Source organism: Lactuca saligna, chromosome 1 (genome assembly GCF_052625555.1).
Source record: "Lactuca saligna cultivar CGN05327 chromosome 1, ASM5262555v1, whole genome shotgun sequence".
Taxonomy (NCBI): Eukaryota; Viridiplantae; Streptophyta; class Magnoliopsida; order Asterales; family Asteraceae; genus Lactuca; species Lactuca saligna.
In genome coordinates this window covers 109427794-109448532 of record NC_136417.1, presented here as the reverse complement: position 1 = coordinate 109448532, position 20739 = coordinate 109427794, and the positions used below count along the sequence as shown (strand labels likewise).

The 20739-nt window shown below is 34.7% G+C and overlaps 2 protein-coding genes across 2 annotated transcripts; one reads left to right on the top strand and one right to left on the bottom strand.

The window, feature by feature from the left end:
- Positions 1–9523: 9523 nt before the first annotated feature.
- Positions 9524–17787, top strand: LOC145043404 (disease resistance protein RUN1-like). Its single transcript, XM_078992043.1, has 8 exons — positions 9524–9628; positions 10860–11465; positions 12866–14012; positions 14125–14448; positions 14525–15439; positions 15517–16093; positions 16238–16309; positions 17490–17787. The coding sequence occupies exons 2-7, from the start codon at positions 10933–10935 to the stop codon at positions 16306–16308; spliced, it is 3567 nt and encodes a 1188-aa protein (XP_078848169.1). The 5' UTR covers positions 9524–9628; positions 10860–10932; the 3' UTR covers position 16309; positions 17490–17787.
- A 611-nt stretch (positions 17788–18398) lies between these two features.
- Positions 18399–19542, bottom strand: LOC145000559 (uncharacterized). Its single transcript, XM_078959800.1, has 6 exons — positions 19434–19542; positions 19247–19352; positions 19082–19154; positions 18883–18975; positions 18680–18781; positions 18399–18480 (listed from the first exon to the last, which is right to left on the bottom strand). Coding segments are annotated over exons 2-6 (345 nt in total). The 5' UTR covers positions 19249–19352; positions 19434–19542; the 3' UTR covers positions 18399–18405.
- Between the last annotated feature and the right edge of the window lie 1197 nt (positions 19543–20739).

Genomic DNA, 20739 nt, shown 5'->3' with positions numbered 1-20739 from the left:
GAGTCAGAAGAGGTCGTTCCGCCATGGGTGTAAGAGCAGGTTTTGCATCTCGAAACCCGAACTTCTCTAGTACATCATCCACATATTTTGCTTGATGAATAAGGATTCCGGTTGAAGATTGTTTGACCTAAAGCCCCAAAAACGTGGTCATTTCCCCAAGCGAACTCATCTCAAAGCACTTCTTCATCACCGCTTCAAACTCCTTGCAAAGCTGTTGGCTTGTCAACATGAATATGATGTCATCCAAATAAATTTGAACGAGAATTTGATCTAGACCGACATGCTTGATAAATAAGGTTTGATCAATGGTGCCTCGGGAATAGTCGTGACTGAGCAAATGCCGAGTAAGAGTAGCATACCAAGCTCGAGGAGCTTGATGCAATCCATACAAAGCTTTATCTAACTTGTAGACATGGTTTGGAAGGGATGAGTTAACAAAACCAAGTGGTTGGTCAACGTAAATTTCCTCCTTGACCTTGCCGTACAAGAAAGCTATCTTGACGTCCATTTGGTATACAGTAAAGTTCATGTAGGAAGCATAAGCAAGGAAGATGCGAATGGCTTCCAAACGAGCAACCAGAGCATAAACTTCTGTATAATCAAGACCCTTAATTTGCCCAAACCCTCGAACCACCAATCTTGCCTTGTTGCACACAATGACACCGGAATCGTCTTGTTTATTTCGAAATACCCAACGAGTGTCAAGAGATTTCTTTCCTTTTGGCAGCTCCACCAATTTCCAAACTCCAAGTTTCTCAAATTGATTTAATTCATCATGCATGGCTTCAACCCAGCTGGGCTCATTCAGAGCCATTTCGACAGATTTGGGCTCTATTTGAGATATGAAGCAAGAGTAGAGACATGTGTTAACATCTCCGCTTTTACTTCTCGTTTGAACGTCGTCGCTTAGCTGGCCAATGACGTTCTCTATCGGATGATCGCGCTGAATGCGTGCAGGGATTTGATAACTAATATCATTGACAGAGACATGAAGATTGTGAATATTTACCACTCCATCATTTGTTGTATGACCCGTAGAAGATGAAATGGGTTCGTTTGAAGGATCTGCTACAAACTCGTCAGCAATATTTTCTGGAAAGAGAAGTTCCATCAGATTAGAAGTGACAGCGGAAGTCTCGTGGTTCATGAACTCTCTCTCCATCGGAGTTAAAGGAGTAGCAACAGCATCAGGAGAAACTTGTTGAGGAGACTCAGAAGATTCAGTGGGAATGGAGGATACCAATGGAGGATCAGAGGAAATCAGTGGTGGTCGGTAGACAACTTCATCTTCTTCGTCTTCAATAAGAATCTTCGAATTAGAGATAGATTCTTCTTGATTATCTAAAGACACATTGAATGATTTGAAAAGAGATGTGTAGTCAAATAACCAATCAGGACCTACTCTTGCATCTGTCTCATTTTCTTCGAGCCAGCGAACATCAAATGATTCTACAATTTGTTTAGTCTTCTTGTTGTAAACCCTGTACGCAGTTCAAGCAGCATATCCAACAAAGTAACAGTCATCAGCTTTGGTATTGAATTTGGGATTGGAATCCAAGTCAAGAAGGGTGCAAGGGCAGCCAAATACTCGGAAATGACTGACGGATGGCTTGTGTCCAAATAGAATTTCATATGGTGTCTTCATTCTGGCTTTGTTGATCAGCACACGATTTTGAACATAACACGCGGTGTTAATCACCTCTGCCCAGAAGAATACAGGAAGCTTGGAATCACAGAGCATCATCCTTGCAGCATCTTTTAGAGTTCGATTCTGACGTTCGGCAACCCCGTTTTGTTGAGGTGTTCGAACAGAACTGAATTGACGCACAATCCCTTTCTCAACGCAAAAATGATCAAGAACAGCGATTGAACTCTGCTCCATTATCTGTACGCAGCGCTTTCACTCAATTGTTAGTCTGATTTTCGATCATAACAATGAATCTTTTGATGAGGTCAGCAATTCCTGCTTTGTTAGATAGAAAGAAAACCCAACTGAAACGTGAGTAATCATCTATCACAATAAGGCAGTATGAATTTCGATTGATGCTTAGAACATTGACCGGACCAAATAAATCCATATGCAACAACTCGAGCACTTAACTTATGGAGTTTATCTGCTTAGGAAGGTGTGGTTTCCGATGATGTTTTCCTTGAGCGCATGAAACACATTTTTCAAAAGTAATGAAATCTTTGACGGGTAACCCGCGGACCAATTCATTTTTCGCAAGTCGATTCAAGTTCTTTGCATTTGCATGACCTAGACGACGATGCCACATCATTGCATTTTGTTCAGAAGCTTTGGAGAAGAGACAAGTGACTTTGTCAGGGATATTATTGTTCATGTCTATTATGTAGGCATTTCCATCCCGCTTAGATCGCACAAGAATCCAGTCTTCAGGAATGACAACACCAGGCTTTAAAATCAGACACTCCTTATCTGTGAAATGAGTGGAATAACCCTTATCGCAAATCTGAGACACACTCAGCAAGCTGTGCTTTACTTCTGGAGCGAAGTTAACATTCTCAAAATTCAGCACCCCATTTGTGATAGTTCCTTTTTGAGTAATTTTTCCGCCCTCTCCACCCGCAAAGGAAAACATATCCGCCATTAAAAGTTTGAATGTCGTGCAATTGGGATATGTCTCTAGTCATGTGCCGGGAGCAGCCGCTGTCAACATACCAAGGTCTGGCGACATTCCTCCGCAACTGTCCCTGCACGATGAACGAAATTAGTTAGTTTTGGGGACCCAGGTCATCATAGTCCTGGGTTGACCCTTTCCTTTTACAAATTTTTCATTAGATTCTTTCTTTGCTTTTGAATCAGAGAGTGATGGAGATTGTTCTGAAAGAAATTTTGGAATCCATTGAAGGTTAGGTTTTGAAAATTTGTTAGTTTTCTTCGAACCGGTGGATTTTCTTCTTGAAGAGTTAGAAGATCCTGTCCTGTTCTTTGACAAATTCGACTTAGGGTTAGCTTGAGTTGATTTTGGCAAACTTCTGTTGTTTTTACGAAAAACATGTTTAGTCTTTTGAAATCTTTCAAATGTTGTATTCAAATCTCCATTTCTAGAACGAGTTTTGGGAATTTTTCTAGTTAAAGATCGTCCCCGAAATTCATTCTCCCCTCTTTTTGTTGTATGAAATACAAACATCCGGTTCATGCAATTTCTTGCAATGTGTCCAGCAGTGCCACAGTTAAAACAAATTTGTTTGTTATCAGAAGCTTTGGCACTACTTTTGACGACATTCTTCTTAGCTTTTTCATTTTTAACACATTTACACTTGCAAGATCCATTATAGGATTTAGTAACAGATGTGTTAGATGCATAGACATGTAAATCAGGTTTAGCAGTTTGATCAGAAACAACACTATTAGAAGCAACATTGTCTGACTAAAATAGAATACCACCCGACACAAAAATATTTTTGTTTGATTTTGACACAGACTCATGACTGTAACTAACACCAGACTCAATCACAACATTATTTGACTCAAAAGATTCAGTTGCATGCTCCCCCTGATCTATAGATATATCTGCACTTGAGGTAAAAACGTTAGTATGCAAATTCTTAGAGCTAGACTGTATTTCCTGCTCAGAAGCTGACTTTCCATACACCATGCAAGGTTCTCTGTCAATTTCTTCTTGAGACAGGGGAATAGCAGTATAATTGTGATTGAAAGGAGGAGGGACACTCTCAAAACCTAATCCGACTTTTATTTGATTTCCATGAGTGATATCTCTCCAGTGCAATTGACCTTCGATTATTTTTGCAATCTTTTCACTTGACCCATCGTATTTTGTGAAATTAAACTCAGCATTTTCAAAACAATTTTTCAATGTGTCAAGTTCCATGGTTACAGCAGCAAGTTTTCTTTTGATATGATCATAATTCTCGCATTTGTTGCTGTAATCCTCTTGCAATTTTTTAAAGTCTTTTGTCTTATTTTCTAATTGAGTTTTTAAGGGCTTTTGATTTTTCCTAAGAGTATATCCCTCATATTTCAAGTCCTCATTCTCTCTTTTGATTAACTCAATTTGATCTCTCAAAAACTTAACAGTTTTAATGCAAGATTGAGAGCAGCCGAATTCACTAACCTCAGATTTGACTGGTTCAGGAGTGGTCTGTACCATGAAAGCAAACTGCAAATTCATCATCCCTTCCTCCGGATCTGCTTCCAATTCTTCACTAGCCTCCTTGACTTGAGCAAGATTTTCCTTTTCAGGTCCTGAAATGTTTAGAGCCTGAACTTGATCTTCCCAGTTGAAAGATTGAGCCACCATTGCCATATTTGCAGACTGATTATTTGAAGATGATCCTCTGTTGTTGCTGTGAACGTACGCTACTGGCACCATGGTTCTTTCAGAGTTTTCTCGTTGATTGGGTTTTGGACATTCTCTTGAAAAGTGTCCAGGTTCGTGACAATTATAGTAGCATAACTTTCCTTTGCTAAAACCCATCTTTTTATCAGAATTAACACCCCAGTTATTCTTTCTAGTCTTTTTCAAGAATTGTTTACCTCTGAAAACTGCCATTGCTATTTGCCAGGTAATATCCATCTCTTCGACATCTTCTGGATGGATTTGATCAAGATCAGCGAATGAAAGTTGTGGAGAAAGCTCTCCAGAAACAAAAGCATTATAACAATTCACTAACCCAGTAGCTAAAGCCATATTTTCCTCTTTTTCTTTTGCACATGAACTTTGGGAACCAACTCCATGAGATTGAACTGAAACACCTGTATTAGGACCAACTTGATTCATGTGTTGAGGGATTTGAGTTTGATGCATGTATGGTATGTTTTGATGGGTTGCATGAGGCTGAACTTGTGGAACCTGAACTTGAGTATTTTGCTGAGTGGTGAAGCTTGAAAAGGCGGTATTGTTGTTTTGAATTCCAAGATTGGATGTAGAGTACGAATTGACGTGGTTGATTTCTCTTGGTTTATCATCAAGATCGCAAGATTTAATGATTGCCATTGTTTCAGATAAGCTTAAATGATTCAAGTCTTTTGTCTTTTTGATCACTGAGACATTCATGTCCCATGATTTTGGAAGAGAATTTAGCAGCTTCTTGTTAATTTCAGACCGAGTAACCATCACACCTGCGGAACTCATTTCAGTGGTTAGTGTGATGAATCTTTGCAATTGATTTTCCAATGTTTCTCCCAGCACATAGTTAAACATGTTAAATTTATGTCTGAGCATGTCTTGTCTGCTCTGCTTCATGTCTTCATTTCCTTCATAAACCTCTATGAGAGCTTCTCACAATGCTTTTGCCGATGTATATTCTCGAAACCCTTGTGCAATCTCAGGAGACAACGCCATAGTGAGTGTGGCAAGTGCTTTTTCCTGTTCTTCAACTCTTTCAAAGTCATCATCAGTGTAATTTTCAATTTGCTTGTCAATGACCGTGCCATCTTCCATAGTAGAAGTAATCCTGATTGGTCCTCTTAAAATATTTCTCCAAATTTTGAAATCCTTCATTTTGATGTATTTTTCGATTCGGTATTTCCATTCAGGAAATCCTTCAGCTGATAGCAGTCTAGGAATACGAGTAGTAGTTCCCATAATTGCATCCAAATCTTGATGAGCAATCATGCTTTGAGATTCCATTTGGGCAAACTTTTGAGTCTTCAACCGCACAAATGAATAGCAAATGAATTCCAACAGTACACACTTCCAACCGCACACACCTCCAATAGCAAACACCTTCAATAGCAAACACTTTCAACAACAAACAACTTCAACAGCAAGCAACCTCAACAGCAAACAACCTCAACAACAAACAACTTCAACAGCAAACAACTTCACACACTTAATCAACAGCAAACACAATAACCACACACACTTAATTAGCAGCAAACACAATAACCATACACACTTAATCAGCAGCAAACATAATAACCACACACACTTAATCAAACACGCTCCACCGCACACACACTTTAACAGCAAACCTTCAAAGTCAGCAGCAAACCTTCAAAGTCAACAGCAAACCTTCAATAGTCAGCAACAAACCTTCAAAGTTTGGCAGCAAACCTTCAACAGTTCGAACAACAAACTCAATTTTTCAGATTTTTATGAATTTTGATTTCAATCTGAACAACAATACTTCAATTGATACCAAAATGGCTCTGATACCAATTGTAAGTCCCCAAAATTAAAGGATCCAAATTAGTAATCAATGAAGTAAATTGTGAACAAGATGAAATGTAGAAGGAGTAGAAGTCAGATCAAGCATGCACACATCTATTACTGAAAGATGTCAGGTACACCTTGAGAAAGTACAATCACAACATAGTTCAGCAAAAGGTACAAATCTGACACACAACCCATCTATTTATAGACACAACTAGCAGCACACGAGTATGCAACCACACACACGTGTGCGGCCTGTGTGCGGCCGCACACGAGTGTGAGGCAGCACACACACAATATTCTAACACAACCAAACTACACACACTGCTACAATCTCCTAAAATAGAATGATGCCTAGCTCAAACCACAATTTATGTTCTAACAGAAAGTTTAAAAAATAGATGAAGCTAAAATGATATTTTAGAAAATTCGAAGTTCAAGAGGTAAAATGATTTTTTAAAAGTTAAGGATATTAAATTAACATTCTAAAAAGTTCAAAGTTGAATAAAATAAAAAGAATTAAAATAATGGAAAACATCATTTTCCAAAATAAAGAAGTGGATAACTCCACCGACTTTATAATTGTTGTTACGGATAGTTGTAAGTATCATATTTGTAATTAAGTGAACAGATCAATAACTTTTCTAGCCGATTTAGAATAAGTTAAATAAAATATTATGATTGTATTCAGTGACTTTAACATTATATAATATCGTTTTGAATTAATAATTTTGTTTAAATAAAATATTATGATCGTAATTAGTGAACTAAGTATTCTATAATATCTTTAGTTGTTCAAAAAAAAATCTATAATATCGTTATAATTAATAGTTTTGTCAACTAGAACGAGTATTAACTACGTATCTGTGTGGAAGCTCATCAACGGGTACTATACACGTTTCAAGAATTAAATTACATTTCCTTTTTAACCTTTAATTCCTACGAAATCCTTCTTGAAATCTCTCATTAGTTTTGACACTTGTTATTTTATGGTATTTTTGAAATAAATATTTTTCATTTGTTAATTTTTTATTTGTTTCAGTTTTTTAAATTAAAGTCATATATTCATATATGTAAAATATTAAATATCATATATATGATATTAAATTGCAATAAATATATTTTTCCTTTCTTATTTTAAAGTTGTATATTAAAAAATATTTTCTGTTATATTTTAATTTAACGTTTAATTTTTTTTTAAAATCAACTCGTGTAGTATACGGGTTTCACATCTAGTTACCTATAAAATAACTTTTTATTATATAATTTATGGATAAATAATTGTATTCAAATATATTCTATTAAATTCATGAATAAGTCATACTTTGAATAAGTCATTCCGTGTGGAAATTATAAATGAGTAAATTACAGTTTTGGTTCCTATGGTTTGGCCAAATATGCATGTTTAGCGCAAGTTTTAATTTTTTTTTTTGACATGTATGGTCCTGTCGTTTTAAAAATTGCATCAGTGAGAGTGATCACTGAGTTAACTCTGTCTGAGTTTCATCGTTAAATACCCTTATGTGACCCTCATATGAGGGTATTTTTGTTTTTTTTCACGTTTTCTTTCTCTCCAAACTATGTTTTTTGTTAATTTGAGCATCCGCTTCTTCTTCCACACACCCACTTCCTCCATTGTTTTTTCTACTCCATTCTTCAAAAATTTAAAAACAAACCCATACAAAGGTCAAGAATATGATCATTTTGTGGTTATGGTTCACAATCAGTAATCATCATTCCCTTGACCAATCTCAACCAAGGTTGCAGATTTTGATGTTGTTCTAAGGGTCATAGCAAAGTGTAGTTTTTTATATATTGGGTGGTTTGATGTCCGAATGTGCCTTAGGTCTTGTGTTATTATTATAGGGATGCTATGAAGAACATGTTGGAAAAATTCCTTCAAGATGCCAATAAATACAAATCATGTTCTATGCTTCATGGGCTTTTTACAATATGGAACTCAACCATATGAACCTCCACACCATCTACCATGTCTAGTTTATCCACATCAAATTCACTATCACTACTACTTCCACGAGCTTCATTTTTCTCTCAGCTTGTTTGAACATATGTGACTATTTTTAACTCATTTAAGCTTTCAACTCAATTATCTTCCATGTGAGTTTCATATTCCACTTTCAAGTTCATGGTATAGTCTTCCTTGATGTTTCCTTTTATGGTAGGTTGTGTGTTCCAAGATCAAAGAAAGGGTTAAAGTAATCAAGTGTCTGTTGATCAAACAATGGGACATTTTTCTGATTGCATTAGTATATCTTTACCATCACCCATTGTCCCATATCCACCATCAATCATTATCATTGGCTTGCAAACCTTCACCATTACCCATTGTTTTATGATCATTTATAATGCACTCATCATCACATACTTTGGAATCAAACTTCTCTTGTGTTCCTTTAAACACTCTACAGTTTTTATAAGGGAATAGAGCATGTCAAGTTTTAACAGGATCACCAACATTAATCACATGGGAAAAGCCAACAAGTTTATTCTAGTCAAAATCAAGTTTCTTGCTGCAAGACCCTATCTGTTTCCTCCTTTTCTTGTTTCTACTATGACCATGGTCACCATATATCTCCTCAATAGGCACGTTAGTGGGGGGACATGAAGTATATATGCATGTCTTTTATTATGCTCAATGTATACCATGATCTCCTTAGACTCGACACCATATGTATAGACCGATTAATCTCATCTTGGTCATTTCCAAGTGGTAAAAGACCTAAATCTAAGTGTACATCATGCATTCCAAAGTGATATTACATAGCTTCGTGCTTAACATATGGTGTTTCTTTCATCATGACATTGAGTTCATGTATATTGACCTTGGTCATTTCCAAGTGGTAAAAGATTTCGCACACCCTCTATAAAAAAACGGAAAATAATTTAACAAAAAATCCTCCTTTTCAAGGATTCAATCTCAACAAATGATTTATGAAACTTAATGTAAAAGACTTGAGCATCCACCTCACTCCATAAGCCTCGAATGTTCCACATGGTGGGTTGAAACACCTTCGATGCTTGATTTTTTAGTGTTTATGAGATCCTTACGTTTTGAAGTTCACACCGGAAGGGGATGAAAAAAGATTAGAAAGACGTTAAGAAAGAAAGAGAAAGTGAAATTACAAATTTACCCTCAAGTGAGGGGCACATGGGGGGTCTTTAACGATGAAACTCAAACGGAAACTCAAGACGGAGCTAGCCTCAGGGATCACCCGTGCAATTATTTGAAACCACAGGGACCATTCATGTCAAAAAAATCAAAACATGAACTAAAAGTGCAGATCGGACACAACCACAGGGACAAAAACTATAATTTACTCAATATAAATTGTCCCCCTCTCTCGCTTTCTCGTCGACTCCCAGTTTGCTCTGGTCTTCGCCGTTGATTCAGCTTATATTCTCGCCGCTTCAGCTATCGTCGTCGTTCTTCAGATAGCTGTTAATTAATCCACATTCTTGCAAGTTAGGTTCGCATATTCGACCCTTTGATCTTTTAATCATAAATTCATAATCATTTGTCTGTTCACTATCAGGTGATTGAAATTTCGACTGTTTCAGTTACTTATGTTCATCTTTATATTTCAATTAGAACGTGTTCTTGCGTCAAGTCCAGAATGACGAACAAAACTTTGTGCACTTTTGGAGATTCTCGAATCCTCGAAAATAACTTCCTTAATTCCTTCATGTTTCCAATTCATAAACACAGTTTGTTATATATGGTTCTTTTTGAATGATGCTATCTGCTCCTGAAAAGTATGCTGAACCCTTATGGTGAACAAGCTTTAACATTTGGTTGTAATAGTTCTAAATTTCTTCCAATTTTTGCAAAAGTTACCGATCGGTTGAAGCCAGACTCGGTTCTTGTGAAATACTATCGGTTGTTATATTCCTTAAAGCAAAATTACTGTTTTTGCAAGTGCAGAGTTTAGATCACTAAATTTACTTATTTAATGCTCAATTTATTGGGAAATAACCTGGATTATGTTTTTGTTTTGAGCTACAAAATTATATCGGGTATTTCTGTAGATTTACCACTGAAGTTTCATCTAGCATAGAGATTTAAATTAGCAGAGCTTAGATACAGGGTGACTTGTTAGTTTCAAAAACTTAGTATGCTGATGATACTTGATCTAGTAATAGATGATGTTTCTGCCGTCAATTTAGGTGCAAGAAATTTGAGGAATCTGTAAACAGCAATGTCAAGAAATTTGTTTCTTTTTGTGTTTGGATATTTTAATTCTTTGTTCGTTCATATCTAGTGAAAGTTTGGAATCCCTTATCTCTTTTGAAATTCCATTCATAGGATGTAATAGTGAATCATATGTTTGTGTTTAGAATGATATTTGGTGTTGATCTTGTTTGAGGATTACTTAAACTGAACCTTAGATGGAATCTATTTACACTATTTTAGGGATGTCTATGGTGTGTTGATAAAATCATAAAGGTTTTGTGGGTTAATTTGAATAGATTGGTTTGAGATTCTCTTGCACCTAAATCAAATGCAAAAACAGTTTAACCAGTTCAGTTAATTAACTGAGTAACCAATTTTTAAACAAATTTCGAGTTCAATGTTATGGTTTATTCTAATTCAATGCATAGTTGTAGATATGTTGGTTATTTCTGAAGCACATTAAATTCGGTTGGAAAAGTTTGGAGATGCATTTGTATTGTTATTTACTTCAATTTTTTTATTTGTAGAATATAAGGAGAGACTAGAATTAAAGTCACAAAATCATGGGAAGGGTGAAGGCTCATTAATCCATCACTCATAATGGTTGTTCTGTCTGAACTTTCTGAAGGATCTTCATCTTCTTCATCAACTCATGGTCGTGGATATGATGTATTTTTAAGTTTCAGAGGTGTTGACACTCGTCATAGTTTCACTAATCACCTTTATATTGCCCTCATGCATGCCAATATAACTACATTCTTGGATAATGAAGAGATTGAAACAGGGGAAAATCTGAAACCAGAATTGAAGAGTGCTATTAAATCATCTAGGGCTTCTGTTATCGTGTTGTCCAAAAATTATGCCTCTTCAAGGTGGTGCCTTGATGAATTGGTGCTTATCCTTGAGCAACGTATGTCATCAAACCATATTGTTTTCCCGATTTTTTATCATGTTGAGCCCACCGATGTTAGGAAGCAACAAAGTAGCTTTGGAGATGCAATGGCTAAGCATAGACGGATGATGGAAGCAGAGACAGATGCGAATAGAAGAAGTAAATGGGCTCAAAAGATAGAGTTGTGGGATAAAGCGCTTAGAGAGGTTGCCGGTTTAAAAGGGAAGGATGCAAATGGCAGGTAACAAATGAAAAGTCAATATAGTCTTTTTATGCATTATATTACGTTTCTTCATTATTTAAATTTGGATAAATCTTAAAGAAAGGGTTGAAGCTGAATCTAATTTCTCCAATTTTGTTATTTAATAAATTAGTTCATATAGGTTGGTTAACCATTCTGCCAATTTTAACACATTTGCTATGCATTTAATATTTTATCATGGATAAATTAATTAAGATAAGGGAAATTTCCTATAAAGTCCCTACATTCTGACCTCATATTCAATTAAGTCCCTATATTATTTTTTTGTCTGAATAAGTCCCAAATACCGGTTAAATTATTCAATTGTGGACAATTTGCAGGTTAGTCGGTATTCCAACCGGTTGTATATGTGGGTGTTATGTGTAGGGACTTAATTGAATATGAGGTCAAAATCTAGAGACTTAATTGAATATGGGGTCAAATTGTAGGGATTTTATAGGAGATTTGTAAGCGTGAAACCGTCTAATCTGCAATATTGTCCACCATTGAATATATAATTTAACCAGGACTTAATAAAAAAATAATAACAATATACGGACTTAACTGAATATGAGTCAAAATGTAGGGACTTTATAGGAGATTTCCCTTTAAATAATCGGTTGTAATGGATTTTGTATGGATTTAGTTAGTAAACCAAATTTTTAATGGTTGTAGTTTCTTTTACTAATATTCAGTGTTCTAAAAGGCACGTTATGGCGTGCCTTGGAGTGAGGCATGGCTTTGTCGTTTCGAAAAGTTTCATAACATTGTTGTTAGGCATGACGCATGCCAAGGCGTGATATGGCATGCCATGGCGCGTTATGGCGTGTTATGGGGCATGTTTTTTTCGTTTGAGACATATTTTTTTGCTCTTTGTTATGTCTTTCCTAATCGGGGATACAAGTATTGTGTTTTTTTGTTAACTTTTTGTTATTAGTTATTGATATAACACTTCTAAAAAGTAGTTATATTAAATATAAATTGATATTTATGTGGTACTATAATTATAAATTAATACAAAATCGTCGCGCCACGCCTCACGCCATTTAGAACCTTGCTAATATTTATATCACCGTAACAAAGGTTAACTTATAACTATTCACAGACATTTTGTTCCGATTCATGCAATACCACATTGATATTTAAGTTTGTTGTTTCATAGAAACATAATGAAAATTGGTGGCCCATTAATTAAATCTTGTATTACATTGGTGGCTCTAGTTTTACTACGGTTAGAAGTGCAAACACGATAATGTCTATCATGATGTGAAAAACTTAATTAAAGAATAGCTTAATATGATATAATTTTTATTCGGATTTTTGGTAAAACTTAAATCTCCAATATAGCATATTAGTATTTTGGATTGTGTTTTTTGGTTCTTACAAAAATCAAATTCCAGGCTGGAGGTGGAGCTTATTGATGAAATTCTTAACGACATTTTCCGTAGATTACACATATCTTCAAGGTTTCCACCACCCCAACTTATTGGGATGGAGAATTCCATTAAATTCGTCACTTCGTGGTTGAAAGATGTATCATCAAATACAACAGATATACTAACTATTTTGGGTATGGGTGGGATCGGGAAGACGTCTTTAGCCAAATATGTCTATGCATTACATTTTCTTGAATTTGACACAAGCAGTTTCATTGAGGATATCACCAGGAGATGTGATAAAAAATCCAATGGGATGCTTGATGTACAAAAGCAACTCTATGATGACATTTCAAAACGAAGTTCAGTTCAAGGCCATGCTCATGACGATTCTATATACACCTCAATGATAGAGAATGTAGTAGCCTGTAAAAAGGTGTTTCTGGTTCTTGATGATATTGGTAGTCTCGACCAATTAGATGCATTACTTGGAAGAAAAGGTTTTCATCCGGGAAGCAAAATAATAATAACAACAAAGGATACATGGTTGACCAAGAGTTGTGCACTGTTCAAAATGAATGTGAAACCCAAACATGAAACGCACAAGATTAAGGGCTTATCTGAGATTGATTCACATAAAATTTTGTGTTTTCACGCATTTATGTGCAACGATCCCAAGGCAGGTTATGAAGAGGTGTCAAAAAAGCTAGTGGAGTATTGTGAGGGACATCCAATGGCGCTTAAAGTTTTGGCTAGGTCTCTACATAATCGAGATGTAACTTATTGGGAGGGGTATATAGATAGACTAAAGAAAGAGAATAATTCCCCTATAAATAATGTCTTAAGAATGAGCTTTGACTCTTTGCCATCAGAAAATGATAAGGAGTTGTTTAAGCACATTGCTTGTATTTTTGTTGGAATGGATAAAGATTTTACTGTAACAATATTAGAGGCATGTGATATAGAGATAAGATCCGGGATCACAAATCTTATTGACAGATGCCTTCTTAGTTTCAAATGGAATAAAGAATCGAAGAATATCGAATTGGTGATGCACCAGTTGGTTCAAGAGATGGGAAAATTTGTGGTACGTAAAGAATCACTTGACAAGCCATGGGAACGAAGTCGATTATGGGGTTATGAATCTTTTAAAGCATTGAAGCAAAAAAAGGTAAGATGTGTATTCTTGCTTAAAGCATCTCCTATTTTTACATACATGTGGATGCATTTCCTATTCTTGCTTGAAGCATTTTAAAATGTTTTTACATCCCCTTTCTTTTTAGGGTACAGAAAATGTGCTAGGCCTCACCATTGACATGCAAATGCTTGAGAAAGAGAAATTACATGGATCACTTGAGTTAAAAACAGATGCATTGAGTAAAATGGATAGGCTAATGCTGCTACAACTCAATTATGTGCAAATCACCGGCTCTTACAATGAATTTCCAGAAGAATTAAGATGGTTGTGTATGCATGGGTTCCCTTTGAAGTCTATACCTCCAGACTTACCGATGGAGAATCTGGTTGCTCTTGACCTGTCTTATAGCAATATTGAATCATTTGGGATTTGCTATAACTATCCAAAAGGACTTCCTAAGAGACTAAAGGTAACTTTTCTCCATTTATTACTCTTCTACGTGAGTTGATAAAATTCACTACCATTCTAACTCATATTATTCTCAGCAATTGACTGGATCATGCTCAGAAGAAAAAAGGTCGCTTCGATCGTTGAAGATTCTTAATTTAAGTTTCTGTGAACAACTTCATAGTCTTGGTGGCTTTGACCACCTCCCTAAACTTGAGAGGTTGATACTTAGAGGTTGCATTGGTTTGCTTGAGGTTTGTGAATCAATTAAGCAATGTGTTGAACTTTTCTTCATCGATATGAGTTGCATCAAGCTTGAAAAACTTTCAAGAATTATATGCATGTTAAAGAAAGTTGAAATACTATTGTTAAACGGCTGTTATCTCGGTGAATCTCGAATCAAGATTAGGGATATGGATTCAATGGAAAAGATCAAGGCTAACAACATTGGCAGAAACACAAGAACGTCGTCATCCGCTGTTCTGAAGGCTATATCAGCTGATTTGAAGTTCTTAACGATTCCTTTACCGAGATCTTTAGTAAAGTTGTCACTTGCAAATAATAATTTATCTACCGAATCCTTTCCCATGGACTTCGGTTGGCTATTCATGTTAAATGAATTACATTTAGATGGAAATCCTATCGTTTCCCTGCCTAATTGTATTAGGAGCCTTCCTAGGCTTGGGATACTGAGTATGAGAAATTGTAATATGTTGATGTCAGTCGAGGATCCTCCACATACACTAAGAGTTTTGGACCTCCATTTTGATTCTGAAAAACATTTGCTACGAAAAGTGGTATTTGATCCACAAATGTCTCCACTAGGGTTCATATTAGACTGGAACATGTTAGCAACTTCGTCGTTTGAATTTCAAGGCTTGATCAAAATCCAACCAATGGAAGGTGTTGAGGAAAAGGTAATACGTAGTTTGGGCTGGACGAAGCTAGATTTCCTTATTGGAAGGCGTGTGGGAACCTATCTTGTGAATCAAAGAGAGAAATCTGAAATCCAGGTTTGGTCTAGTTAACTATCTGTCTTTGTGTTAATATCTATGTATATTTAATTAATGAAGTTGGTTGTATTTGGCAGATGTATTATGAGTTTGGAATATTCAGCACAATTTATGAAGGTGAAAAAATGCCAAATTGGATTTCAGATAGAAGCACGGGGTCATCAATGTCATTTACCATCCCATCATCTCCGAACAAGCTTAGAGGATTGAATTTCTGCTATGTGCTGACATCTCAATATCTGGGTTATAAAACTTTTAATTTGCCGGTGATCATAATTAGTAATATTACAAAGAACCACACCTGGAAATACAAACATTACATTCTCAATGTCGATGTTGTTGGAAAGTGTTTGACCTTGTTAAGCCATTGGATGTTTGGGGTGAATGATATGGAATGTGGTGATCAAATTACTATTACCATGAGACCAGAACCATTTCATGTTGAGTGTGGGGTGAGTTTTGTTTATGATGATGGAACAGAAGATGCATTGAGTTATTACAAGTCCTGGAATCACATTATTGGTGGAGATTTGACCATATTTCAGTTAACAACAGGAGAGTACATCCTAACCATATGGCGATTTCTGCTGTTTGAAAATCAAATACGTGAACATTCATATGGGTCTTTGTTTGGAGATGGTGTCCACTTTAAAGGTAGATAACTAGATATCTTTCTTATGTATTACTTCTTATGTAGAGCTGATAATAACTAAAATGATAAAGCTTTGATGATTAGTAAATTCATATTTGAATTTTCGTTAATCAATCTCACATCTTTAATCTATCTCTTTTCATTAGATGACCAAATACAAGTACACTTCAGAGCTCTCTCCCAATGGAAGCCTGGCCTACTTGAGGATGGCCCCTAAGGTATTTGTATATCCCAAAAAACAACTGTCACAAGCTTATTTTAGGTTCGTTTTTATGTTTTCTAATGGCAGTGAAGGTGCTTTTTGTTTTACTGTTTTGTTGTCCCAAAGAGTTGAATTTTCCAAACATTCATGTTCAAAAATATATTGTTTGTATGTATTTAACTCCTCCGTGGCTCCACAAAAAAGGAAACTGTATTGCACAACACAGTTGATCACATGACACATTTTTTTGGGTTAATAAACTGATCTTATTCTCAAAATTTACTAATATATATTTATGTCTTTACACACAAAGAGCAAGTTTAATTTGTACCTTTTGTATAAGTTATCATGCAAAACAACATACGAATGCCCCCTAAATGCAGGTTCAAAACTTAGTATATGCTCGACATGCCTTAAATTTTGATGAAAACTTTAAAAGATACAAAGAAAAAATGGATTTGAGAGCTAATCAAAATAACTGGAGAGCTGAATGTTGACCTTTATGTTGGTATAGTAGTCAACATTCTTGAAGAAAAATAAATAAATAAACAAAAGGATGTCTTTTAATATACCCAACATATTGTAAATTTTGCATGTTATAATGCTTTAATAAGAAAAAGACTGAAAATACAATGTTGTAATAGAACTAAATGATAGTAGATTATTGCAAAATACACAAATAATTAATGAAAGTATGGTGCTAATTCTTGCATGTAGCCCTTAGCCAGTTGAATATTAAAACCTTTTCCTTTTGGTGAGTACTAACTACATACCATATGTGTTAAGGATATAATATAGAAGACTTAGGTCACCATGTATTTGTCCCCTGAACCTGTCACTTTAAGGAAGAAAATTATAATTTCACTTACCATATATGTAACCACTGAATGCAAGAAATAGCAAGGTGCATTAGTTTGTCTTACTGTTTTTATTAAGACAATGTACTTTAGAAATTTTACCAAATTATATCATTGTATTTTCAATCTCTTTCTTATAACATCATACTTTGAAAATTCTATCCTTTCATAACACTGAGAATTGCTTTGTATTTGGATAACATTGCTATAATTTGGTTATTTTTCAAATTACAATGCTATAATACAAAGAAATGAAAGTAGAATTCTATGACAAACAAATCAGTAAGTACGTTCCTATTTCTTGCATTTAACTGTATATTTTACTTCTCGATGTTGCAGATAAGATGGGGAAAAAGTTGTAATGGTTTATATAGCTTTTTTTACATGCTCCGTTCATCAAAACTTCACATTCACTTTGGATGACATTGCTATGCAATGTATTTGTTAGAATGTAGATATTGTACTTATTAGGTTTGTCCCTAACATGGGCCCCTGTAGGGTACTAGGGTTTCCTATGATCCGGGTTCATGCCTTTATATATAGTCTTTACAGTATTGTACGTACCAATTATAGCAATGAAATGTGTTTTGTAAGTTGGATGACATTGCTATAAATGAATTGATTTTTCAAAGTACAATGTTGCTGGAAGAAATGAAAGTAGAATGTTGTACTGAACAAGTCAATGAAATAATGTGTATTTTTTGCAATACAAACCAAACTGACACTACTAGAAAAAGGTTAATAGAGTACGGTTGAAATTGTGAATATAATACGTACATAGAGGGCGTATTAGTAGAGGGGTGTATTAGATTACATGCATAATAGAGTACGGCTATTTGACCGTATTATATTATCCTATCTATTTTACACATACAATCATCTAATACGCCATATATACACATCTAATACACCAATAAACAACCGTACTTGATGCCTCACATCCCCTTTGCATTCCAGAGCCTTATTAAAACAGACAATTCCATTCCAATTCCACTCCAGCCTTATTAAACAGTCAATTCCAGTCCATGGATGCTCTGGAACACATGGATCACCATTCCAACTGAAACAAACTTTTCAATTTCTGCAAAGCTACTATATGATTACCATGGATCAATCTCTACAAAATACAAACCTATTATATGATTCCATTCCAGCCATAAGAAGTGGGACATCACTGATCATGTTTTCATTTTCAGAAATAGAAAAAAAAATTACAATGAACTTAGTTCATTGAACAGAAAAAAATTTGTTAATGTCACATCTCTAACCTCTCTTTCCCCTTTGTCACCTCTAACCTCTCTTTCCCCTTTGTGGTTGATTCATTGTATGCCTACAAAAATTAACAAGAAAACTTAGGATTCAAAATCTCAAATAACTTTTAATGAAGAAAACTCAAACTATAAGACCTTGGCCGTTAACAACTTCATCTATAGCAATGCAAGGATGAAAACTTCTCCAGAACATAAAAAATATGAGCAAATACAACATGAAATACAATTTATGTACCTTATGAAATACAATTTATGTACCTTACAAAAAGGCTTCACTTCATCACCAAAAGTTCTCATCCATGTTTTAACACGTTCCTCCAATTCCTCACTAGAAAATGGTTTTTTGTCCTTCCAAATGTTCTACAAACAAATTAAGATAAAAAATTTGTTATTTAACAAAGGTGAGCCTTTTTTACAATAAACAAAAATGAAAAAAAAAATATATCTAACAATATACTTACTTTCGAAAATCCATGTTGTCGAAAAAGTACAAACTCATGCATCCAGTTCATAACGTAGTAACCACACTCCCAATCGGACAATTGTTGATTACACTAAAACAATTATATATGTATGAGAGTTTTCTTTTCGGATATATATATATATATATATATATATATATATATATATATATATATATTAGGTAATAAGATTAATTACCTTGGGGAAAATCCAAGTCATTGGACACAAACGTGATTTGTTGGTTTTTGTTTTTTTAAACCTTGTAACAGCCCTAAAACAAAAATAAACAACAATGATTTGTTAAAATTTATAAAAAGATATATCATTTCGAATACTAAAATAATAAATTTCTTATTTATTCACATGTTCAACTATTGTGTAGTCTTTCAATGTCTTTGTCCCTCTGGCAGAATCCAAAATGTAGCTTTTATATTGATGAGGACAAATCACTATCAACATCCAATGTCTCCTAATAAAGATTAAACAAATTAAACATAAACAACTTTTGATTAAAAATATCATAACAGTAAAGACATTTAGAATATCCTACCTTTCCCAATATGGTGCAAGAAAAAATTGTTTTTCCTCATGAAAATTCATCACATCAACAAGATCATTGATGACATGATCTGTTTCACCCCTATCATCACATTCACATCTCGTAGACATGATACATTGTGGGTTTATAAAACCACATTTGTTATCCATTCTTGATACAAGCATGAGTGAATGTAGCATATGGAAAACACAATATATATTATAATGGTAAAATAATATGAAACATTAATACTGTAAATGTTAAAGTACTTACATTTGATACCAGAGAATACAACTAATATCAAGTTGTTCTTTTTTCAACATCTCCATAATGGCCACTGAGCTAATCACTGTTTCAACACTCGCAGTGTTGAAGATCCCGGGTTCAGACACAATAGGAAACGACTCCGGAATGTTGTGGCTCTTAAACAGTTTCTTTGGCATCATGTGTTCTTGCATCGTTTTGTATAACTTTTCCTTTTGTACCTACATTAAGAAACCAAATGATTATCATGAAAATTATATTGCTATGAAAATAATAACAATGAGAGAGAGAGATAGAGAGTGAGAGAGACGTAGGTTTGTGCCATATACCCTATTTTCTGCTTCATCCCCCATCATCTCTTTAGATGCTTCCAGTTTCCTTCTTTTCTTTCTAGGAAGATTTTTCTGCCACCAAAAAATAGTAAAAAATACAGTATATTTTTGTGGGCTAAATGCTAAAAATAGCATCCAACTTTCATATATTTTCATTGTAACTTTTTATCTTATTAAGGCATGTTAATATATAATATCTTTCAAAGAAATCAAAAGAAGAAAATTATGCACCTCATACTCTTGCTTTTTCTTTGCTTTCTTCTTATGCTCTTTAGCTTCTTCAACATTCACGTTTTCTTTCTCTTTTTCCTGAAGTCCAAATTAAAAGATTATATTTTAATATATGTAGTTTTTTTATGGGAAATTAACTATAAATGAAAACAATACCTTTCCAAAATTGTAAGTTAGAGTGACTACCTGGTCATGAAGAATAGGAGCAGCTTGGGTCAACATTGGTAATGGTTCAATGAGAGGTCTTTTATCTTTTTGCATAATTGAAATCGAGTTTAGTAAATAATTCAATGCTTTATGTACTCTTGATTCATATATTAACTCAAATAATGTTTGTTAATATGTATACCTTTCTTCAAGATATTTCGTTTTGGGTTTATCAACACTTCTTTTTCTGGTTTTTCTTTCTACCATACAGATCCTCTTGCTCTTGGTTGTTTGCACTAGTACCTCATCCATATGTGATGGTAAATTTCCATTGTATAACCTCA